This window comes from Anoplophora glabripennis, unplaced genomic scaffold (assembly GCF_000390285.2).
Source record: "Anoplophora glabripennis isolate ALB-LARVAE unplaced genomic scaffold, Agla_2.0 scaffold740, whole genome shotgun sequence".
NCBI lineage: Eukaryota > Metazoa > Arthropoda > Insecta > Coleoptera > Cerambycidae > Anoplophora > Anoplophora glabripennis.
Window position 1 is genome coordinate 188,317 of NW_019416832.1, and position 26,293 is coordinate 214,609.

At 35.4% G+C, this 26,293-nt stretch overlaps 1 protein-coding gene across 1 annotated transcript in view; it reads left to right on the forward strand.

Annotated features, from left to right (window-relative positions):
* Window positions 1–25,998, forward strand: part of LOC108911399 (sodium- and chloride-dependent GABA transporter ine) — a 72,648-nt gene extending 46,650 nt beyond the window's left edge. The window contains exons 8-10 of the mRNA XM_018716332.1: window positions 11,269–11,409; window positions 14,276–14,653; window positions 25,641–25,998. Of these exons, the coding sequence (XP_018571848.1) occupies window positions 11,269–11,409; window positions 14,276–14,653; window positions 25,641–25,898 (777 nt within the window). The 3' untranslated portion in view covers window positions 25,899–25,998. The remainder of the gene's footprint in view (window positions 1–11,268; window positions 11,410–14,275; window positions 14,654–25,640) is intronic.
* The last annotated feature ends 295 nt before the right edge of the window (window positions 25,999–26,293 follow it).

Sequence of the window (26,293 nt, forward strand, 5' to 3'; positions counted from 1 at the left end):
AGAGTTAACCATATCCAAAGGTCATTGGATGAACTGGGGGAAAAGTGTCGAATATGAACTCCGGGTAGTTCCGAGATTGATCTTTGTATGTCGTTTAAATATAAGAGAGGTTTTGTTGAAATGTCCAGTGAGAAATTGGAATATTTTGGTATAGGCAGTATAATAGTTTGGGGTGGTAAATTGGATTCAGGTGTAGAAATTATTTCATCCTTAACTTCCGTGGAACATTGACGGTCCAATGTTATAATAGTTGGAATTGAGATAGATGTTGTGGTAAGATGTTTAGAACAAGTTTCTTTAATGAGAAGGCTTTCGTTTATTGGAACGATGACGAGTTTGGTATAACTCATGTCGATAAAGGAACGTTTCAAATGAATTTTTGTTTGTTGACAGAGGCCGGGTTGTCCTTTGAGCAAGGGTTCATAACAGGTATCTTCGATGCGTTGTGGTGACTTGTCTATACATAGACTATATTCTTCTAAGGGTTGGCATTCTTCATCATACCATAAGCTACTGCTGGTGTCTTCCGGTAGGAGGATTATTGGATAAGGGGGAATAATGGTGAAATTGATTAAAGGTAGTGGGATCAATTTATATTGGTTGTAATTCACAGGATGAAAAATAGGATAGGAGAAATGCAGCAGAAGTGAATCTTTAATTATAATAATATTTGTCCTAATAATAGATATAATTGAATAATTAACTTCTAAATTTAGTAACTGTTCAGATTTATACAATCTATAAAGTTGAGTGGTCATTTCAGAAATTAATTCTTTTGAAATTAAATAAGGCGAACTAATGCCAAAATGAGAAAGTTGAACGGCCTCGTTTAAGAATTCTAGATTAGTTATACACTTTTGTAATAAAATTTTGAATTTAATAGTGTTGATTTTGCGAGTATATAGATTAAGCCTGGTAGAGATTTGCTTCTGATTTTCTAAAAGTTCCTGTGTGGTTTTTTCAAAAGATTTTGTAATATTTTTCAAAATGGATGTACGGGCATTAATTACATCTTGAATTTGATCTTGATTATTTAATAATGTTTCGAATTTTGAATTTATTTCTTCCAAGTCGTCTGAATCAAGGGTTCCCCATAGGTATTTATTAACTTTACCTACTAGATTAATTGAGCCTCTTCTTGCGCGTGAGTGTGATTGGAATTTATTGAGCTGTAATTCGAACTCTCTTATATATTGATCTATTTCTATTTGTTCGTCTTGCGGAACTTGTTTCAACGAATATTTAGTGATGAAGGAATGAGGATGAGACAGGATTTTAGTTTTTAGACTAAGGAGTGTCGGTAGTAAAGGCGTTTTTTTTTCTTCTACTTGGAGGGGGTAAATTTCTGGCAGGATAGCGACGTACAGTAGTAGAAGGTATATCTGAAACAGAATGTTTGGATGTAATGTACCGATTTCGAAACATTGGGGATTTAATTGGGAAGGTTCTTCCTGATTAGGATTTATTTCTAATGTTCTGGTGTGTCTAAACTTTTTGTCTAAGTCTTGTCTAGTAATGGTAGGGTGTACTTTTTCGTATGGAATAGGTTGAGGTGGAGAATTTGGAGGAGTTATTTCGTTTTCTTTAGCTTCCTGAATTATAATTTCTTTATCTTGTGATTTTGGATATACCTTCCTTTTTCTTTTAATTTGTTGTTTATGAATACGTCCTTTATTTGTAGTTACATGAAAGGGAGAGTCTTGGGAAATTACTTGTCGTTTTGAAAACATAGGACGTGATTTTGAATAACCAGGATTTTTAACATAAATTTCAGTGTCTGAATGAACGTCTACTGGGTCTTCACGTTTTTCATTTGCTTTTGTTATTGTTTTATCTTTTTGTTTTTCAATTTCACCGCGAACTTGAGTGTTTATCGTATTTACGTAATTTTTATGTTGTTCACAATAATCATTAATAATTTGTTCATCTGACATATCGAAAGGGGATAAATTAGGGCCATATAAAATTTCAAATGGTGTTTTCTTTGTGGTAGAATGAATCGTATTATTATAGCCTAACACACATAAAAGTATTTTATATTCCACATCTTTTTCACGGGGTTTTTCAATTGATAGTGAACGATAAGATTCTGTGAGAGTAGAGTGAAAACGTTCAACAGGAGAATTTGAAGTCGAGTGCATGGGTGTTACTAAATGTAAATTTATATAATGGACTTTACAGAATTCTTTGAAAAGTTGAGAATTAAAAGCCTGTTCATTATCACAGACTATTTCTTTTGGAAAGTTAAAACAACTAGCAAATTTAAGAAAGGCATTGATTATGGCTAACGTATTCTTTGTTTCAATTTTTATGGCTTGGCCTAATTTGGAAAAAGGGTCAATTAATGTTAGGAATTTACAATTGTCGATAAAATAAATGTCCATGTGTAATTTCTGTAGTGGCTTTAAAGGTGTAGGAGTTAATTGATATTTTATCTTTACTGGGTTTCTTTCATATTTCGCTGACTGGCATGGCACACATTCATTAATGAAATTCTTCACGTCGTTATCTAACAAAGGCCAGTAGTATAGTCTTTTAATAGAAGCTATTGTTTGATTAAAACCACGGTGTATTTGTTTGCCTTGATGATGATAGTGCATAATTCGTCTTTGTTCCATGTTATCGGGGATGTCCTCTAATTTTATATGAGATATGATAAAGTTCTTAGTTATTTGACTAGCAAAGCATGATTTTAAAATGTTGACAATTTTTCTTTCTATATTTAGATTCTGAAAATAGAAACAGTTTAATTCATTTAGACTGAGAAAAGGTTTAATAAAGCTAAACGTTTCTTCGTCTGAATTGGTAGTTTTCAAAGTAATTTCATTTACTCGGTGTTTATCGAACAAAAGTTGAAAGGAAGAAGAATTTATTTTTACATTAGGGCTTTCAGAAATTCTTAATTGATTTTTATAGTTATTTACCGGTTTTTCTGTAATAGCAATAGTAAAAACGGGTTCTTCGTGGGATGAATGGACTGTTTGATCTTCGGGTAGATTTTGAGCTAAGTCTTCTAGTATCTGAGGGTCTGGGGTAGAATTTTGATGTAGTATATCGTCAATGTCTAAATCGTCTAGGTCGTCTGGAATGTTAACAATCATTGATTGTGTATCTTCAATAGGATTAAATTCTTCGATTTTTATACGTGATAGGGCGTCAGCTACTTTCTGAAAATTTTCGTCTAAACAATTTTCATTAGAATTTGCTGAATAATTAGGTTGATTTGTGCTGTAAGGGTACTATATCTGGATTCTCGTAAAAGTTTTCTTGTTCTACATTGTATTCCGGTTCTGTGTAGGGATATGAATTATCTTGAAGAGATGTATACTCTAAATTGTCATCGTCAAAATTTCGGTCAGAATCCTCAATATGGTTTAAATTTAGTTTTTGGAAATTTTGTCCCGTTTTGTTAACGTTTCTAGTGTACCAGTCATTTGTTTTTGGTCTGAAGGGTTGTTGAAAGGGTCTATTTTGTTGGGATTGTATAGTGGATACACCTGTTAGAGTCCGCTAAAATGGTAGCGTAGCAGATTTCGCTTGGCCTTGACGACCGGCGAGGCGCGGGCATAATATTGCAGACTGTGCGTTTAGGCTTTTGTAAACTATAAATGAGATCACCCTAAAAATGCTTAAGGAAGTATTAGTCAGTCAGTTGGTTACTGTATCGATAGATAGACCGAGCTTGATCTGTATATCTTTTCCCAATTAAAATAGTTTGTTTGAACTCGGTGGTGTCTTTTACAACCTTATTCATCTTATATATCAGAAGTGGGATATCTGCCCTAAATTCACCCACAGTATAGTGACGTTTGTGTTAGCAGTACATCATGTCTGTAAGGGAAACTACAACGCCGTCTCTTTCCCCGCGCCCGGGTCCTTCGACGTCAACAACACAAGCGGAAAAGGCGTTAAGTGTAACTAAACGCCAACGGGCCAGTTCTACAAGTTCGACGTCGACTTCGACCTCGAGTTCTTCAACTAGCGACAGGAAGCAGCAGAAAAGACGAAGGACAAAAAGGCAAAGACATTCAAATCATCATAGGCGTTTTCCTTCCCACCCAAGTTATAGTGATGAAAAGTTAATACGAGGGTTGCCTTTTATGTTTCGGGATTTGGCAACCCTAGTGTTGCAATCTATCAACTGACAGCTCTATCGTAAAGTTGGACATTTTTGAGGTTATACGTACTCAGAACGTTTTGACATACGAGCGCTATTTGTGTTGTTTACAGTAACTTAAAAGATTCATGTCGGCCCAAAAATGGAATTAAATCGTGAACATTTTCGTGCGATTATTTTTTACAACTTTCGACGTGGATTAACTCAGCAACAGTGCATGGATGAACTTAATTCAATTTTTGGCGATGAAGCTCCATCAAGGACCAGTGTTTATCGATGGTATGGTGAATTCAATCGTGGTCGTAGTTCACTTCAAGACGAATTTCGTGAAGGTCGTCCAAAATCAGTTGTTGTTCCGAAAACCATTGATACTGCGCGCGAACTGATATTGCAAGATCGTCATGTGACCTATCGTGAGATTGAGACAACCTTACGCATTAGTGGGACCAGCATACATTCAATATTGCATAAACATTTGACTGTCAAAAAAATTTGTTCGCGTTGGATCCCACACAATTTGTCGATCGCTCAAAAAAAGGCTCGTGTCGATTGGTCGAAAGAAATGCTCAAAAAATACGATCGCGGTGCTTCGAAACACGTCTATGACATCGTGACAGGTGATGAATCGTGGATTTACGCGTATGAGCCCGAAAGTAAACAGCAGTCGACTGTATGGGTGTATCAAGATGAGCCAAATCCAACAAAAGTTGTTCGCGCACAAAGCACTTCCAAGCAAATGGTCGCCTGTTTTTTCGGAAAAACTGGACATGTCGCAACCGTACCACTAGAACAACGCAGAACAGTTAATTCTGAGTGGTACACAACCATTTGTTTGCCAGTTGTCTTCCAAGAAATCAGGAAAACCAACCGCCGAAGACGGATCACTCTTCACCACGACAATGCGAGCTCTCACAAATCGGCTCAAACAACTGCATTTTTGAGCACCCAAAACATCGATTTGATGAATCATCCGCCGTATAGTCCTGACTTGGCACCGAATGACTTCTCTGAGAGGTCAACGTTTTTCGACACCTGAAGAAGCGGTTGCTGCATTCAGAATGCATGTTTTGGAGATACCTCAATCAGAGTGGCAGAAGTGCTTCGACAATTGGTTCAAACGCATGCAAAAGTATATAGATCTTCATGGGGAATATTTTGAAAAACAATAAAGTGATTTTCGACGATTAATATTTGTATTTGTTCTCTAATCCCGAAATATAAAAGGCAACCCTCGTACCTACGTTTGATCCGCAGAGTGCAGAACAATCGATAGATTTCTGGGTTCGCAAAGTTGATGAGTTAGCGGAATCCTATAGATGGGACGATTTAACGGTGATTAAATTAGTCACAAATAGACTGAAGGGTATGGCTAGAAGGTGGTACGATTCGCAAGATCACCTGATCATAAGTTGGAGAAAAATGAAGAAATTGCTAATTAAACAATTTACAAAACCGCTGCCGTTTGCTAAATTGCTTCGAGAAGCTGCATTGTACGAAACACACGGGGGTCAAGATTTAAGTGAATATTGTTTTAATAAATTAGATAGGTTGAAATCTTTACAACTGAATATTCCACAAAGTTATCTAGTTGACGCAGTGAGTGGAGGAATTACTGACGAAAACGTAGCCAGATCTGCTCGGTCGTCAAGATTCACAAATACAAACGAGCTGTATGCCTATTTAAGCACATTGGGACGCCTTCCGGGTGAAACGAAAGATAACAGCTGGCAAAGGTTGTCCAAAGAGTTGTCACGGCGAAGAGATGTGAAAGATGGTGCTACTACTACCCAAAAGTCAGAAATTCGATGTTATAATTGTAACGGACCTCATCGTGCAAAAGACTGTTCTAAACCACGATTAGAATGTTTTCAGTGTAAGCATCTTGGGCATAAAAAAAATAAGTGCCCTTACAAAAACATAAACGAGTAAAAGTAACAATATCAACGAGGTTGCAGTACCAAGTCAAGTGGTGAATAATGCTGTTATAAATGGAAAAAAGATTTAAATGCCTAGTCGACACCGGGGGTTTATGTACTCTAATTCGCCGGTGCATTGCCGATAAACTAGGCCTTGAACTTAAAACTGGAGGACATAATGTGCTTAAAACATTTGAGGATAGTTGTGTGATGCCGATAGGAACTGTGAAGTTACATGTGCGTGTCGGACAACCCAGCGCAGTGATAACAGCGACGGTGTTAAACAACAATCAAATGAATTATGATTGCATCATCGGTCGGGACTTTATAAACTTACCGAACGTGATATTATTGAAACTGGGAACCAACGTGTTTATGCGAGAACTAGAAATGAAAGGACCTTCAGTTAGCGACCTTGAGTGTTTTGAAGTTCGAAGCGTCGACGTTGCAGTAAATATCGGTAACGTTTCTAATCTAACAACATCAAATAACATTCTAACCGGTAACAAAGGGGAAAATGTGAGAAACTTTTGGAGTGCCAGTGCGTATTATTACGGACAGAGGCTCGGCATGTCTTAAATGCAGTCGCTACTCCGCGATCAAATGGACACTGTGAAAGATATAGTAGAACCATATTCAATATGTTAACCACTACAAGTTGAATGAAACAGTAATGAATGGGACATTCATGTAAAAAAATGTGCAAAGTGCGTTGAATACAACATTTAATAATAGTATAAACACCACGCCAGTTCGGGCATTATTTGGTTATCAGGCAAGGCCGATGGCTGAAGCAAAGTTATTGAATTAGCTGTGGATCGCGTGAACATCTCCGATTTGAGAAGTGCTATGAAAGAGCATATTGACCTTGATCAGCGCAAGCAAGAGGAACGTTACGATAAACAGAGACGTGACGCGATGCGTTTTGATACAGGCGACTTGGTTCGTATTCTGATTACAAGTGCTGGATATACCGGGTCGAGTAAAAAACTGTTACCGAAATATAAAGGACCATTCAGGATAACTAAGGTACTTTGTAATGACAGATATGAGGTGGAAGATTTACGGGACAATCAGCGTTGACACAAAGGCCTTACAGTGGTGGCAGCTGATAAGATTGAGAAATAGATAACTATGATGCAAATGTAAGGTTAGTAAAACGTAGTTAGGTCACAAGACGTCAAGACAAGGATGATGATAGCCGAGGCCGATACTGCCTGCCTATTGTTTGAGTCGAGGCGTGTGATGTTATATAAAGATGTTTGATGTATTAATGCGATGATGTTGGAAGGGTGTGAGACGTTGATGCTGGGAAGATAACAACTGAGGTCGGTCTACCTACTTGTTGTCGGAGCCAATACGTAGATACACCAGGTATATAATGGTTAGACAAGTGACTGAGGCCGATACTGCCTCTGAGTAGACAAGTGACTGAGGCCGTTACTGCCTCTGAGTAATTTGTATGAGTTAAATGAAGTATACTAGAAGTATAAGTATTAGAAGTTGATTACGACTGTACAGAAAAGAAAGTTATATTGCCTGTGACTGTAGTAGTCGGTCAGGCTATTGTATGTTTTGCTGACAGGTAGCTGGACGAGCACCATGGCGGCGCGGCGGAGGGTCTGGGACAGTCCGCATGTACAGGATGGCCGAATGTTAGAGTCCGCTAAAATGGTAGCGTAGCAGATTTCGCTTGGCCTTGACGACCGGCGAGGCGTTGGCATAATATTGCAGACTGTGCGTTTAGGCTTTTGTAAACTATAAATGAGATCACCCTAGAAATGCTTAAGGAAGTATTAGTCAGTCAGTTGGTTACTGTATCGATAGATAGACCAAGCTTGATCTGTATATCTTTTCCCAATTAAAATAGTTTGTTTGAACTCGGTGGTGTCTTTTACAACCCTATTAATCTTATACACCTGACATTGGGGTAGGTGTCGGTTATTTTGTAGAAGCTACATTGTTATAATATGGCTGTCTAATTGGTTGTTGTGTTCTATTAGAATTTTGAAAATTAGGTTGTGTTCTATTAAAATTTTGAAAATTAGATTGTTGAGGTTGGAATTTTTGGAAATTGTTGGTTGGTAAGGCATGAGTGTGTTGATAGTACTGATTTGGTCTTGGTGCGTTTTTTCTAGGTTTTTGTAGAAATACTTTTTGATTAGATTTTCGGGATGATTCTTCAAATTGTTCCTCCACAGTAACGGCTTGTATCGCTTCGGTAATATTTGTGATTTTTCTAGTTCTAATTAGTTGTTTATATTGAACAGGTAAACAACGCGTATATGTCTCTAAGGCCATTTCCGAATAGATATTTACTTGAGCCTGTTTTTCTTCAATAGGCCGATTTTGTTCATTAATTTTTGCAACTAAATTGCTTAGAATACTCATGATTTCCTGACTTAAAAGTTTTGGTGATAGTTTATTATCCGGTTGAATGTAAATTAATTTATTTTGTAAAGAAGAGATAGTATGCCCATCTCCAAATAATTCTAACAATAATTGTTTTAATGCGTTCCAATTGTCTAATTATAATCGACAAGATATGAACAAATCTGCTTGTCCTATTAATCTAGCTTTCACTGATGAAAGAAGAAATGACTTAAATGTTTGGTTTTCGGACGGAAAAGCTAAAAAGAGTTCGTCAACAGCACGAATAAATTTTTGCAAGAGCTGGGGATTTTCTCCACTAAATTTTGGAATATTCTCAATGTACATACGTACAAGAGCGTAATCTATAGGTTGTTGGTTCATATTTAATTGGTTTTCTGGTAAAGGGTTAACAAATAAAGCGGGTACAGCAAGATCTTCTGTTTGAGAAGTACTGGGGAAAACGATTGGCTCGTCCAAATCTTGGTTAAAACGACTTGGTCGAATTAACGGAACTTTCGGCATTAAAATTATTTAATTATTGATTTTCTGTTTTAGTTGTATTTAAATTTGTTGTGCTTATAACTAATTTAGGTAATTCCTCGTTCTTATTATAGACAAATTGCAATTGTCTTTCACTAGAATTTTTGAAAGGATTAAATTGTTTATTCCTTTTCTTTTTCTCAATTTCTTTATTAGTTGCGGCAATTATTTTTGCCTCTACTTTCATTTATTAAACGTTAATTCAACAGGTTGAGAAATAACCACTTATTTATTTATTTTAAAAAAAAATTAAAATTAATCAAGATAAATTTTGTTTTTATCTTGTAGTCTCAACGTTGGCTCACTTAGCTCTGTTAGGCCTCAATCTGCCTACTCCTAACAGAATAATGCTAAGTTCGTTACTAGTGTGTTGACTAAAAATGTCTTAATACTAATTTCTTAAAATTAATGGAAAATAGATTCACTTCTGTTAGCAATGTAATTATAGGACTTAGGAAAGGACTTACTTTTTGGAAATACAGCAGAGCCTTGGCGGTGGACAACAGGTTTCCTGAAGTTGAGTCTTCCTGTACAGTGTTTCTTCGTGAGGTCCTTTTCCGGAAGTTGGGGCTCTAGGAACTTGAAGAATACAGCAGCTATGAACAGGTTCTTCTTGTTCTTTAACTAGAATGGCCTCTGGTACAAAATCCGGTTCCGACTGCGCCAGTTATTGGATCCTACCGACTGCGCCAGTTATTGGGTCGTTGTCTACAGGGAAGCTGCGGCTAGTTGACCAACCCCTAGCAGTTCTGATCCGATGAATTTTAGCAGCACTAACCGTAGATAACTTTAAATTATAACAAATTTTGAAGAGAACACTTTTATTTGTCTTAATTATAGCGTTAGGTGAAGTTTGAATCTATAATCGTCCTCCTGAGCGGCTGGTTGGGTATTTATACGATTTATTATCAGCTAGCAACTCAGCAGGCGATTTTCTATTGTCAGCAAAATAATAAGAGACACTTATAAGTAGATAATTGTTATAAAACAATATACAAATAATATGAAAATATATATATAGGGTGTTCGGATAACATGCATAACATAATTTTTTCCGTAGTTTGGCGAATTCTTTGCGAACAATTACCTCATCCTTTTCATATCCAGCATGTTCAAGATTTAAATCCGAATGACTACGAACCACGTCGGCAGTTCTGCTAATGGTTTTTGCGAAAATCGAGGCGGATTCCGAATTTTGCATCTCTTATTTAGTTTACGGATGAGGCAAACATCAGTAAAGATGGTTATGTCAATTTTCATAACGCTCATGAATGGGCTGATGAAAACCCACACAGCATATTTCAATCCAGACATCAGATTCGGTTTTCCGTCAACGTTTGAGCAGGCATTTTAGGCGATCGGCTAATCGGAACGTTTGTGTTGCCTAATCGATTGAATGGTGAGGATTATTACAATTTTTTAGTTATAGACTTTCCAGGACTTTTGGAAGATGTCCCTTTAATTGAACGCCAAAGCATATGGTTTATGCAGGACGGGGCGCCATCTCATTACCTACATAATGTAAGACAACACTTAAATGAGTTGTATGGAGAAAAATGGATAGGCCGAGGAGGTCCTGTTTCCTGGCCTCCACGTTCCCCTGACCTTAACCCCCTGGACTATTATTTTTTGTATGGTCAACCTAAGGCTAAGGTTTATAAAATTCCAATTGAGACCATTTAGCAACTACGAGAGGAAATTGAAACCGCGTGCATGGAAATAAGACAAACACCTAGAATTTTCCAAAGAGTTCGCAAATCATTAAAGCATCGAGCTAGATTATGCATCGAAATGCAAGGTGGTCACTGCGAGCAGTTCTTGTAATTTAATTTATTATTACTAATTTTAATCCCATTATTTTCTATTTCATATTTAGCTATTGTCTGCAGTAGTAATTAGTTCTTTAATTAGTAAGTGTAACTCTAAATTTAAATAGTCTTAGTTTATGTCCTAAATTATTTATTAAATGATCGGATCCTTCATAACTTCAATTTATTTGAAAAAAAAAAACAGTTTTGTTTGAGCCCTTTTAAGGGCATATAATTTATATGCCTAACGATGCATTTTAGGGCACATGTTAATATGAACTTTTTGGCTTATTTTAATGAGTTATAAACGGAGCAGAAGTTTGGAATCCTATTTTAGAAACACCCTGTATAATCCCATAACTCCATAACTGATAACTCCAATAACCAGTAGTAGTAGTTTTACTTGATGGCTGTGTTATCAATATGATTATCATTGTCATTGTCATTATCATTATTACTTCCATTATCATTATTGGCATCATTACTATAATCATTATTAATTACATATTTCCAGTTTGCTATTGTGGAGGTTGTGGTCACATCAATTCAAGACGGGTTTCCAATTTGGATAAAAAAAAGATTGATGTGCCATGAAGCTTTAGTGCTGGTTGTTTGCTTTGTATCATTCCTCTGTGGAATACCGAATGTTACTCAGGTAAGCAGCTTACTAATATTAATCACTAGAAATAAGTAGGTAAATATATTACATTAATTAGTAACAACATTTTATTTATATTTTTATATCATATATTGGGATTTAGAGAAAAATAGGCCAAGCCACTAATCGCAGATTCTTGAGCGAAAATATTCTTTATGCCAGTTTATTAATTAAGTCTATTGATTTTTAAGGAAGAAATTCAGTTGAAACTGTGCATGGGATGGGCTTCTAGAAGGCAAATATTTTTTGTGAAATTTTTAATAAAAATCTAACTGCAAATAGAGAAAGAGGAGATTGCTGAACTTCAAATGTACTTTTTTTGTATTTCAAATTTTAATTTAGAGCATCTTTTGTTGATATTGCAATTAATTGTACGCGGAGCGCAAATCGCTTCATCTGTCGTGCTGACTCCCAACTGTGCCATTCAAATGGCTGCAGTAGGAAGCGACCTGCTATATTGCAGGTACTTTGTTGCACGACTGCCACCCACGGAGGGCGAAACACAATGTTTTAATTGCCAGTATTGCGAGAAACAACTACTCCGAGGACTATATGCCCCGACCGGCATTGAATTATACTCGCAACACCTAGTGCGACAGCTAGGATCGTTCGTCAGTTTAACCCATTAGGCACAGACCGGTTTCGGACTTATTAGTCCTCATAAAAAAAAGGATATTGCAATTAAGTTTTGCGAAATATCCGTAAATATCATTTTTTTGCAATTAAGATTTTTTTTAAAAAAATTTTCTTTTAGCACAATGTGACTAGTTTGACAATTAATTGTGAAAACGAACTGTAGAGGGCTAAAACTAACTAAAATTTTCCGCTATATTAAGTTTCCTTTCTTTAATAGAACCTTAAGTACCTATGTTCATTTAGGACATTTAAATTTTAATGTTGATTTCTTATGCATATCTTCTTTCCGTTCTAAGATTAGAATGTAGCTAACTTAAAATTGATTTTAAATTAATTTAATTTCTTAATTTGAAAATAAATTATGAAAACGTTTACCCAAAACTATCAAAGTCAAAATTTCAAAATCATTTTTTAAGAACGTTGGGCCTTAAGTGGGATGTAAACAAAAAATCATATATCCAAAGATGTCGCAATATATGAAACACCAAACCCTAAACAAAAGTTTGAAGAATGGAAAAGAATGAAAAGATTTGTGGTTTTGGTACAAAAATCACGTTTCCCATGGTTATGCAATAGAAAAAGTTTAAAAGTGTAAATGACTAGTACAACCCCTTTTCTCTGTTCACTGGTTAGTTTTTTTTAACCAAGAATACAAGTGTGACGACATGAAAGATAAGTGTACAAATTTCCATTGGGTATAATACGAGGTCTGTTCAGAAAATAACCGAACTCTTTGAAGTATGTGCTAATGGAGACATTTAGTGATATGCGGTTGGCAGCATTGCGTTGCGTATAACCTCATCTGTAACCATATGTTTTGGATTGTTGATATCTCATTTAGTTTGCGTGATATTATTATTTGAGTGCAACGCGTTTAAGTGTTAGTGGCGATTTTTTAATTGTACTATTTTCTGAAACCACGATACAACGTAAAATTTTGCGGGAAAATTTTTACGGAAACGTTTCAACTTTTTAAATAAGCTTACGGAGATGATGCTCTGGGTCGTATGCAATGTTACGAATGTTTTTCGCGACTTAAAAGTAGTCGTCAGTCAATTGAAGATGATCCTTGAAGTCAAAGATCTGGTGAGATTGCCGAGAAGAAGATGTTAGCATCTCGATTGGGTCATGTCATGAAATTTTGACTGAAAAATTGAAAATGCATCGAGTTGCAGAAAAATTTGTTCTTCATTTGATGACCGAACAACAGAAAGAAAATCGTGTGGACGTTTGTCGGCGCCTCCTTGAACAATCCAATGATGACGAAACATTCTTTCAAAGGATCATAACTAGAGACGAAAACTGGGTTTACAGCTAGGACTTTGAGACAAAAGTTCAATCATTGCAATGGATTTGTAGAAAATCTCCTTGTCCCAAGAAAGCACGTCAGTTTCGATCCAATGTCAAAGTGACGCACACTGTTTTTTCGACTTTAATGGAATTGTGCTTTTGAATTCCTGCCTCAACGTGAAACAGACAACTCATGGTTTTTGCACTATGACAATGTGTGCGCACACCATAGACCTTATAGTTTACTAGGTCTATGGCGCACACTCAGCTTTGAAAATCCGTCAGTTTTATGCCAAGAATCAGATTACTGTCCTCCCTTACCCTCCTTACTCGCCAATGCGATTTTTACTTATTCCAGAAATTAAAATTAGTGCTGAAAGAACGTCGTTTTCAGACTGTTGATGACATCAAAGCAAATTCCTCACAGACCATTTCAAATAAAGCTATTTAGGACTGCTTCGCGAAATGGAAACACCGCTGGGAAAAATATGTAAATAAGAGAGGTGAGCATTTTGAAGGAGACTAGGATCAATAAAATTAATAATAAAATTCAAAAAAATAAAGTTAAGTTATTTCTTGAACAGACCTGGTAAGTGTTATCAATAAGCATCATCCTTAAATTTTAACTTTGGTCGTGCATCAAGGCGCCTTAATAAAAAATAACAGAAGAAAGGTCCTAATATTTTCATCTAATGAGCGGTTAATGGCTTGTATAAAAAATCCTGTTCTTAACTTTATTCAAGATAGACTCTTAAATAATTTGCAAACAATACTGTTAACATAAAAAATTAAATAATGATGTATAATAAAGAACTTACGGATCTTTGAATGATCTGTATTTTACAATTCATTGGTGTAAAAAATGCAAAGACGATTATCAATTTGTATTTTTCAAAATGTCAATTACCATAATTTTATTAATTTATATGTATTTTAGGGAGGAATATACTTTTTTCAATTAATAGATCATTATGCAGCATCCATATCAATTATGTACCTGGCATTCTTTGAAGTAATCGCCGTGGCATGGTTTTATGGAACTTGGAGATTAAGCAAAAACATTAAAACAATGACAGGACGTCAACCAGGAATTTTTATAAAGTTTTGCTGGTTGATAGCTACACCACTAATGATTTTTGCTTTATGGATATTTTTAATTATTGATTATGAACCACCAACTTACAATAATGGTATTTATCATTACCCTGGATGGGCAATTGCAATTGGCTGGATTATAGCGGCTTTATCTATATTTTGTATTCCGGTTTACATGATAGTAGTTTTGTTCAATTCTCCTGGAAGCTCTATTATGGAAGTAAGTTTTATATTGAGGCTGTTCTCTAAATATAAACAAATAACATTCATAGATATTGAAAATGTATTTTGATAGTTTTCTTTCTTTTAAATTAATTTCTTGTTTTGTTTTCCTATTTTGTCTACGTTAGCAGACAGTAAGATTTTCTAGGCTCTTATTTTAAAAATATGTACGGTTCTAACATAGTAATTATATCCAATTAAAAATTAAAAACAAAAAATGGTGGAGGCGCCACTCGATGTTAATTTTACCGATAGAGTTGAACCAAGAGGATATTATCGTTGACAAATTCTTCAGGGAACTTATTTTTGATACAGGCAGATTGCGATCGTCATCTATGCAAAAATTGTGGGTTGTTAACCATTGAGCATAGTCCGTCCCTTGCGTTCTGGGCATAATGAAATTTCACCTACAGCATCAAAAACAAGCTATACGCATGTGTTATCGATCACCAAATTTGCATCATGCTGAAGTTAATAGTTTAGAGCCTGTAAATAAAAATAACTTGTTAATTCACCTTTTAGGACCCGTAACTTATTTACGAAGGCTCGTAAGAAAAAAATATATATGAAGAACTGATATTATTTTGACTTCATCACCTGTATATACAGGATATTCCAATTAAAACTTCCCATCTATTTAACAACAATCTCAATTAAACGGATTTAAACAAAATATCGGTTTTAAACGGCGCTGAAAATAAAGACAGAGTTTTAATAAACTTATACTGGCCCCAATTGAAGAAAGCTCAAACGGTGCAAAAGCAAAGAAAATCGGGTGACGGTAGGAAGATAATCAGGATCCGAAGTAGTTGGTCTTGTAACTCGCACTGCCTTCTAAGCTTTATCCTTCCCGGTGTCCGACGTCGTCCAAAAAGGGGGTTATGCACGGCCGCCTTTAGGTCAATCGTCGGAATTTTAGTATACAACGCCTTCCTGTCTGATGGGTTATTCACGACCAATCAGGGAAAAGCATATGTATACCTCATACACGAACGACCCGGGGATTCGGTTTCCACGTCCGAATCTCTAAATCTAAGTTCGTGTATCTCCATTTACCCAGCGTAAAGTCCTGATGTGGGGTTATTCGAGGCCGCATACCTGGCAACGCCGAAGTAACACGAAGGCTTCCTGGCCTGGAGATTGGGTTATTCACGGTCGAATCTCCCGGGTGCACTTTCGTGTGGATTGAGGAGAAACGCTGAAATTTTGCAGGTTACCAAAAATATTCATCTCGGGCCCGCAGTAATTCCATACTTAAAAGCATACAAATCTTTTGGGACTTGTACTTCGGTAAGAATGGCAAAATAAGTAAAGGAAGAGAATTCTTACTCGCTTGACTGGTTGATCCTGGAGGGCTCCGGTTGTGGTTACTACGGCTTGGATGGTCTTCCAGGAAGCATTGAGTGAATGAGTTAGACATTCACTCAACGCTGGAAGTGAGTTCGGACTAGGAACTGTCGGTTCCCGCCAGTGTGGTCCGGTTTTGTTGCCTGACTAGCACAAGTCGTGGTGGGATCGTTTGCACATGGCTCGGGACTAGCGACTTTCTAGAGTAGGGTAACGCATCGGTTTAACACGCGCGCAGTAATTAGGTATACAGGGTGTTTTTGAATGGAGTAGCATAAATGATACCAGTGAATCTACATTTCAAAAGAACACGATCTGCAAAAAATCGCCTTAGTAAAATGTTCACCGCTGAAGAGATGGGCCATCAAAGTTTCCAAAAAAATTATGAAAATTAGTTGTAATTTGAAAACCGAACGAGGTACAAATAACACATTTTTTACAGGTTGTCTACAGATGCGAGTTTTCAACTATTTTTCGAAAATTTTAACCCCTCGAAAGGGGTTGAAATAACCACCCCTCAAGACATTTTTTGCCACAACTTTTATATTTCGAAAAAATTCGATATCCAAAAATACGCATTAGATAAACTGGTTCTTTTATAAACTTTTACATCTCTAGCAATTTCCCTTTAAAACTTTTCGTTTATTAATAAATAAATAAAATGTATTACCATTCTCCTCACACCGTATATGATTGCAATCAATCAAAGAAAAACTAAATGTGCTGCTGTCATGCCAGTTGTCACAATTAACTCTTCTGTAAGTTGTCACTGTTATCAGCTAAATACTTTTTGGGTGGAAATTAACAAGAATTATGCCAAATTTTACTAATGATAAATATATGGACATGCTACAAGTGTATTTTGAATGTCGCAAAAACTGTGCTACGGCAACAAGAGCGTATAATGAGAGATATCCAAATCGTCAAGTTCCCCACAGACAAACTTTTTCGGCGGTAGAACGAAGACTTCGGGAAACTGGAAAAATACAGCCGCATATTGAGGGTACCGGCCGAAGACCTACTGTTCGTACTGTTTATCTTGAAACTGCAGTACTTGAAGAGTTTGACGAAAATCGTCAGACTAGTACGAGAAAAACAGCAATGCACTTTAATGTGTCCTGTTTGGAATATTGTCCATGATAATTTATTATATCCTTTTCACCACCGGCCGGTTCAAGATCTACTTGAACCAGACATGCATAAGCGAGTTGTTTTTTGCGAATCGTATCTTAATATTCTAAGAAATAATTTGAATTTTGCCTCAAAGATACTTTTCACAGATGAAGCAACTTTTCAAAGACATGGTTTAACCAATATGCACAATCTTCATTCCTGGGCTCATGAAAATCCTCACGAAGTATCTATGACAACATTTCAACATAATTTTAGTTTAAACATTTGGGCAGGAATTGTAGAAAATGTGCTTGTCGGCCCTTTTGTTTTACCTCATCGACTTGGTGCTGTTGAATATTTGCAGTTCTTAAATGAGCATCTACCACCACTTCTGGAGGAAGTACCATTAAATGTACGTCAGGCCATGTGGTACATGCATGACGGGGCTCCTGCTCACAGCACTGTAGTAGTTAGGCGGTGGCTTAATTTAAATTACCCGAATCGTTGGATAGGTCGCGGCAATGAGGCACCTATCTCTTGGCCTGCACGTTCTCCCGATCTAACGCCCATGGATTTTTTCTTTTGGGGACATATAAAAAGTATTGTTTATGCGACCCCAGTTGACAGTGTTGAAGAGCTACAGGAAAGAATATTCGCGGCGGCTGATGAGATTCGCAACAATCCCATAATTTTTGCTCGAGTCCGTAACAACTTTGATAAACGTGTTAGGTTGTGTTTAGAAAGAAATGGCAATTATTTTGAAAATGTCCTTTAACTAAGTTTTTTGTTTTTTCTCTTTTTGATAATAAATTATTTCTTAGTTTCGTTTTCATTGTACTTCTATTTAATAAAAGTTTCTGCGACATTCAAACAGTTATTTGTGCAACTACTGTAAAGAGTGTGTATTTGTTGTACGATGCATGAAGTTTGCAGCTCGAGACGAAGTTGAGAGCTGCAATCATGTTAAGTGCAACAAATATGCTTTTTGCACATGTTGCACGCAACATTTTTTCTACGATTGTTTTTATTTCAAATTTTATTTAACAGTATTTTACATAATATTAAAATTTTAACTGACAACTGGAAATTAATTGCGCAAATTGTCAATGTCAGACGTTAGGTACTTATGGATATGCTTAGATTAAACTTGTAATCAATATTTTTTTTGTACTACTGTAAAAAAAGTTAAACTTTTGGCACAGTAGGTAGTGCAATAAGTAGTAAATTTTGCACGATCGTAGAAAAAAACACTTGTAGCATGTCCACATATTCATCATTAGTAAAATTTGGCATAATTCTTGTTAATTTACACCCAAAAAGTATTTAGCTGATAACAGTGACAACTTACAGAAGAGTTAATTGTGACAACTGGCATGACAGCAGCACACTTAGTTTTTCTTTGATTGATTGCAATCATATACGGTGTGAGGTGAATGGTAATACATTTTATTTTTTTATTAATAAACGAAAAGTTTTAAAGGAAAATTGCTAGAGAGGTAAAAGTTTCTAAAAGAACCAGTTTATCTAATGCGTATTTTTGGATATCGAGTTTTTACGAAATATAAAAGTTATGGCAAAAAATGGCTTGAGGGGTGGTTATTTCAACCCCTTTCGAGGGGTTAAAATTTTCGAAAAATAGTTGAAAACTCGCATCTGTATTAGTAAACAACCTGTAAAAAATTTGTTATTTGTACCTCGTTCGGTTTTCAAATTACAGCCAATTTTCATAATTTTTTTGGAAACTGATGGATATGATGGATATCTCTTCAGGGGTGAACATTTTACTAAGGCGATTTTTTGCAGATCGTGTTCTTTTGAAATGTATATTTACTGGTATCATTTATGCTACTCCATTCAAAAACACCCTGTATATAATTTTTAATAATAAATGGCGGTGTACAATAATAAATTGGGAAATTTACTGCAAAACCCTTAGCATAAAAAATCATACTTAAAAGTGGTTTAGTACAATGTGTAGTATACAGTCATAATGTCATTAATTTTAAGGGAAGATAGGGATTAAATAAAATTAAAATGCATATTTATGCTGAAATAAAATATTTACAAATAATTATTTAAACTCCTTTTCGGACCGCTCCTGACCGCTGACGGTGTTGATTCATTCACAACTCCCAAGTCAACTCGATTTAGGCCCGATGCGACGGACGTTTCCAAATTTAAACATTTTTCTGATTTAGACATAAATAAACTGTTGTATTGACTATTTTAGAAATTCTTAATAATAATTTAAAATGTTAAAATATGTAATGAGTGACATAAATTTGTGTTTTAAAAGTATGAAATTAACATATTAAATTACCATTGTTACCCACTAAGGATCTCAAGGACCTCGAGCATGCCCTGCCAAAAAAGAGTTTTTGTTAAAATACCTACTAATGTTAATTTTCCAAGCACTACCGGCTGGTGAGATTTCAGATATGCCATATCTCAATAACCAAACATAGGACATAGAGACCTTTTGTAGAAGGAGACCCATTTTACAATTTGCGGAAACAAGTTGAAAAAGCTATGTTCTCCTCTTAGAGATTTTCAGATTGGCTTCTGTAATTATCGCGAAATATTTTCTTTATAAAGGAGGAGGTCAATTAGTCTGGTTTTCGGCCCCTTTCATTTTTGGTCAAAAAAAAGAAAAAATTATTTTTTTTATTATTTATATCCGGGTCTAGTCAGGACCAAGGTCAATTAGAAGTCAGATTGAGAAAAAATGCATTAAATCAAAGTATCTTCGGAGGTAGTTTGTATCAGGCCATTTTAAGGTCGTTTCAAGGTCATTTCAAGATCAAATTGAGAAAAAGCCGAGCAATCAAGTCCGACCACCTGTTATACAGGACTTTGGAATCGCTGAGTTAGAATTCGAGGTTAATTTGTCTGTATCAGGTCATTCAAAGGTCGTCTCTAAGTAATTTCATGGTCAAATTGAAAAACTGGGCATTAAGTCTCACCGCCAGTTATATACATATAGATTTTTGAGATAGCTGCGTTCGAATGCGAGGTTAGTTTGTCCGCATCAGGTCATTAGAGGGTTATTTCAAGGTCATTTAAAGGTCAAACCGAGAAATCGATTAGGTACCGTTTTAGAAGTCTCCGAGTTTGAATCCAAGGGCCAATTATATGATGAATTAGTTATCTACCACCTACTTGATTTGTGTCGATTAGCTTAATGTAAACCTAAGCTAAGGAGGATTAGCCAAGTTTTAGGTCAAGAGATCACTGATGTGGAACCCATGCAAAATCCTACAACCCAAATAAGTAGTTTTCGAGATAAAAGATCTGCCCATTTTCTCCTTCAGATGAACTTGCCCTAAACCTTGCGTAGCTCTGTTTAAACTCGAAAGATTTTAAAAACCTATTTCCAGTATCAACAATTTTAGCTTCGGTCGATAACAGAGGGGTCTGAAATCGTCTCTCACTGACCCTACCAGAAGTCCTTTTTCACAAATCAACCTTGGAGTAACCTTGAACCTTTATTAATACATATAAATGTACCTCGGATCCGAACTCAGCGACTGTAAGAACAGTAATTGAATCCAGGTTTTATTCCATAAATTAACTTTCAAACGACCTTAAAGTGACCTGACACAGACAAACTGACCTCAGATTTGAACTCAGCAACTCCAAATACGTGTATAATAGGCGGTTAAACTTAATTACTTGGTTTTTCTCAACTTGACCTTGAAATGACCTGATACACACAAACTGACCTCGTATGCGAACTCAGTAACCCCAAAGTCCTGCATAACATGTGGTCGGACTTGACCTTGAAATGACCTTGAATCAACCTTAAAATAGCCTCATACAGACAAACTAACCTCCGATTCGGATTCAGCGACTCAAAAGACCTAAGCTCCGAGATCCTTTGATTTAATGCACTTTTTCTCAATTTGACCCCTAATTGACCTTGATCCTGACTAGGAAGGAAAGGGGAGGTCCCGTTTGGGGTGGAATCGATTAGTTATCGGTTATAAATAATAAAAAAATTAATTTTTCTTTTTTTGGTCAAAAATGAAGGGGACCGAAAACCGGCCTTATTGACCCTTTAATGTCAAATTCAAGTTTATCCAGGTATTTAAATTTTATGATGAAGATTTGAATGATGAGGAAATATTTGTAGAATGTATAGCATTTAAAATTTTTATAATGCATGAGCTGTAATTTTAACAGAAAATATCATTTGTCCATTTAATTTGAAATTTAAGTTTATTTTATGAAAAAAATATCTATTTCACAAGAACTAACGAAGCCAATCTGAAAATTCCTAGGCGAGGCCCATAACTTTTTCAGCAAATTGCAAAATCACTCTTTTTCTACTCTACTACAAAAGTATAATCACAGTACATCAGTATACCCTAATGTTTCATTTGGGTCCCATATCTGGTTACTGAGATATAGCATAGCCGAAATATCTCTTTCCAAGATTCAGAATTAAAGCAAATGTTCATGTTCAAATACCTACGTTACCATTAATTCTATGCACAAGTTTGAATAAATGAGTGACGGATGCGATGGAATAAACCAGGGTTGTTACATATTTGTTCGGCGGCAACTTCGATATATTGAGGCAACTGCTGTACTTTTTCTACCTTGGTGTTATATACAGGGTGATTCAGAACTTATCCAAAAAAAAATTCTGGATGTACAGGAGACCCTTACAAATACAATTTTGTAAAGAAAAAATCAAAAAGGTCAGTTCGAAATTGATTCAAAAATACCCTTGTGCACGGCACTGGAAACTGGTCCACTGTAAAATCTGACCTCGCACAATGCGACCGGTATGGCGGCGTGATAAAAACGGACAAAAACTTTCGCAAGGAAAGAAATATGTAAATAGAATTTTATCACACCTATTTTATATCGGCAAATTCAAATGCTTTTGCCTTTATTAATTATTAATAAAATTAATTTGTGTTTTTAAATAATAAAATCATTTGACATACCCGATGCTGCAACAGCAATTGTTCAAAATTTTATCCACTCACGTGTAAACACATTTGGGTCCGTCTTACTCACTTTCTACGAACTAACACAAATGATGTCTTGCTTCACCATAACACAAATACTTCACCATAATACAAATGTTGTCTTGCTTCACCATAAATTAAAACGAGACCCATCAACTCTGAGTTCTATACACGCAAGCCATTTTTGACACTAACTACTAAAAAACTGATGTAAATACCACAGATAACAGGTAAAAACTACCGCAACGACGGATTTCAGTATTAGGAGTCATATGGTTCTCCACGCGTATTGCGAATGACGCTAGAGACTACAGTTGTCCAGCTATGTAGTGGTTAAATGTGCTATAACTTCAATAATTTTTTTCTCAGAAGCTATAGGGATTTTACAAAAAATTTTTTACAATATTGACTCCATTTCTCATGCCGCATCTATTCCCAAATTTTTTTGGATAAGTTGTGAATCACCCTGTATGTACAAGGTGTCCAGTTCATGTTTCAAAAAAACTTGTGTGCGAGTTCCTCATGGGAAAATAATGGGGGTAGTCTTCAGTTCACTCAATAGTAAGGTCCTCTTTCAATTTAATACTTTGTTAATGTACTTGTGCCGCTTTATGTGAGCAAAATAATTCAACTTCATTTTTCTCGAAAATGGTACATGCTACCGAATTTCGACAAGTAGGTATACCCTTTTTTTACAGTATCCTTTAGAGTTTACAGAACCGTTTAGAAATGTAACAAATTTTGACTTTTCACATATATTTTTTTTCGATTGTACCTCTTCAATTACCTGTTTCGACGAGACTGCTTTTCAGAAAGAAACCGTTTGCACATTATTCTTAACACAAAGTTAATGTTTACTCCTGTACAAATTTTGACATTTTTATCTTTAGCCGATTTAAAGATAATTAAGGAAAACCATTTGGAAAGTAACAACTTCAACACACTGTATCTCGAAAACAGGGCAGGCGTCTAAGAAAAAACTTTACATGAACTACCCCTATTATTTTTCCATGAAGAACTTGCACACAAGTTTTTTTTGAAACATAAACGGGACACCCTGTATAACGCGAGCAAATTGGCAGGAGCATCGTCGTGCATGTACCACGTATCGCGTAGCATCTGAATGGGAATATTTTCAAATAATTCTATTAAAAACTGAAAGTGATGCAATCCATTCAGATGTTCCGGTAGAAAATGCAGTCCAATTAAACGATCTCCGTACACTCCTGCTCATACATTGACAATAAATCTCCTCTGTAAACTAAACCGACGAGTAGCGTGTGGATTTTCGTCTAACCAAATATGACCGTTATGACTGCAAAGCTCGGTTTTAGTTTAAAACCTACCGTATTATTCGGTCACTAACCTAGTTTTTATTGCGTTTTTAATGTGTAGTGAACGGCAAGTAGTAAACAGATCTTCTTATCTAGACCTAGTCAACGTTTTCACAATGTTTTGTAATTGAATATGACTTTTTAGTATTATGTTCAATTAATTATTCAGTTTGTGATACATATACCTAGTGACTTATTGATTTTCAAAGAGTGGAATGGTACCCACCTAGTTAAAATACCAGTAGGACTAAAACAAGATTCCATAGCACTTTGTTAATAAAGTTAGGATCCGATGCACTTTGATTTTGAAACCAATGAAAATTTAAGACGACTGGGGAGATCAGACGATTCTAAAGCATAAACTTTTTGAAAATTATACGGAGTTTTCTCATAACATTTTCCGGACCTTGTTGTGGGATATTTTTCCAATCGCCTTGAAATAGTTCTTGTCGAAGTAGTAGGTTGCTCCTCAACTAAATTTAAAACAGCTTCTATTACATTCAAGTCATTTTGCCGATGCCCTGCAAGAGTTCTCGTCGCGGTATCAAAGACTCGGTATCGCAGACATTAAAAAACTCGCGCGAAAGTTGGGGCACTTGAAAAATGTTTGTCTATTAGGGAAACGCTTCCGATGTTCTGCTGCAGCAGCATTCGCAATTCGTAGACATTCCCCTTATAAAACCATCATTTCCGCATATTCGCAAAATTAACCATTACGACCGACACGCGAAACAATCTGAAATAAACTAGTGTTTGCGGGTTGTATTGCATTTTGCATTATTTTTTCCTCATATCCTCTTTCCATATGTATGACATGATCAAATTTGCGGGGGGAAAATGCGGAAGATGCGATTAACGTGTCAAATAATGTTATTTTATTATTATGTACATGGTTCATCCGCTGGCGCGTTTCTGGTCAGAAAATGCGAAGTAGGGCGCTGAATTAACGGGCATTAAGGAGTAATTTGCTTATCTTTTAAAAGGTCGCGTAATGTTTTTGCGATTTTCTGTCTTTATTAGGCCTTCCGAATACGTGGTTAAAATTAATGAATCACCTTGTGCATTAGGATATATCACAAATGAGCCAACAGACTTCAAGGCAGAAACAACTCATGAAAAATTTGAAATATATTCATAAAACATTTTCTCTAAAATGCTTCATTAATGCGTAGTCAAGTGTAAAAAAAAATTGTTAACTAAAAATTTGTTACATAGTTCATTCTAGACGCCCTTCATAAGTTTTCAATAATAACACAGCTCCACAACAAAAATTCTGTACCACAGACATGAGTACATAGATCTTCTGTATTTTTTTATGCTGAATCCGAATCTACAGCCCAAAAACCGATTTAGCAGGACATTTTTTTGTACAACACTAAAATATCCCCTATACTAGGGTGAAATAGTGAGGATAAAAGTAAAGTTATATAATGAAAAGAAACAATTTGTAAATGGGTATTTCATAAATACATACAGGTATTTTGTTATTAGCTCTCACATCTTTTTACTCTTTATTAAGGTATTAAGTAAACTAATTCAAATAAATCCTATCAATTTATAAATACTTCGAGAAAACGTTTTAAAATAATATTTTTAGCATTGGAAAAAAATATATGCAAATTAAATCCATACCCAGCCCTATGAGGGGTCTACTTCCTAAGATCAAATAACGAATGTTAGTGCAAAATAATCAGAAAACCAGAATCTTGTATTTTATCCTACCAATATACAGGGTATCCGGAAAGGCCATATCAGAAATGAAAGGATATACAGAGGAGGTCAAAATAGTTGTAGTACTTCATAAAAAAAATTTTCCAAAGAAAGAAGTTTGAAAAACAAACCCCAATTTTAACTCTTCTAAGTCGTTACCATGACAACAATGAAATTTAGGCAATTAAAGTAACTCATGGTAATGTTCATTTCGCCTTCGTATTATTTGAAGTTTAAGATTCAAAGAATCAAGTAAATTGCCTACAACCCTGTATTAAAGAAATTGAAAATTGTTTCTTTTTTGAAGAAACGAGAAAGCAGGCAAAATTATGGACTTATAGATTTAGTCTAATTAACAAATATTTTGAAGAAAAATTTGTGTATGTTATAGTCCCTGTTTATTCCTTCAGTTCTATCTGCTCGAATTTTGTTGCTTCATTTATGTTGAATGATTAATTCGATTTCAGCTAGACATCCTGTAATTTCAATTTTATTGTTTCAGAAATTAAAAAATTCAATAAAATCAGATTTGGTGGAAAAATGTCCTAAATGTGATGAAGTGGATTGCGATTGCATCATTATAGAAGATGAAAATCCAGTACTTGTAATGCATCCCCTGGATTTCAAACAATACGAAAATTTTAATATGATTCCTTTTACACAGACCAGTGAAAAGATAGCTTTTCAAAATATTCCAAATAAAATTACTAACCCATCGGATACATTAAGTCAATATGATAATGTAAATGACAATAAATAATACAGTGTACTAGTAATAGCTCCCTCTAATACATTAGTTTTGCTATTGTTGAAAATAGAAATCACCAGTGTTTTCGAATTTAAAATAAATATTTTATAATATGTACTAACTACTTGTTTTGACTTTATGCTATAATAATTGGCACGGTATAAAACGTTTTAAGTCAAAATTATTAAAGTATATTTACGGTTACTTATGACATAAAAAAGAGGTGTAATTTTGATCATTGGTATAGTCTTTCCGATATCAATTGAAGAACCAACAGATTGACAGTATATGTACCAGGTTCGGTCGCTGACGCAGCAAGTCGGCATTGAAATATTTGAAAAACTTGTGCCCATGTTTATTTAGCCATACCCATATACAGGTCTGGTCAAATTAAACGTGGAGGTGGT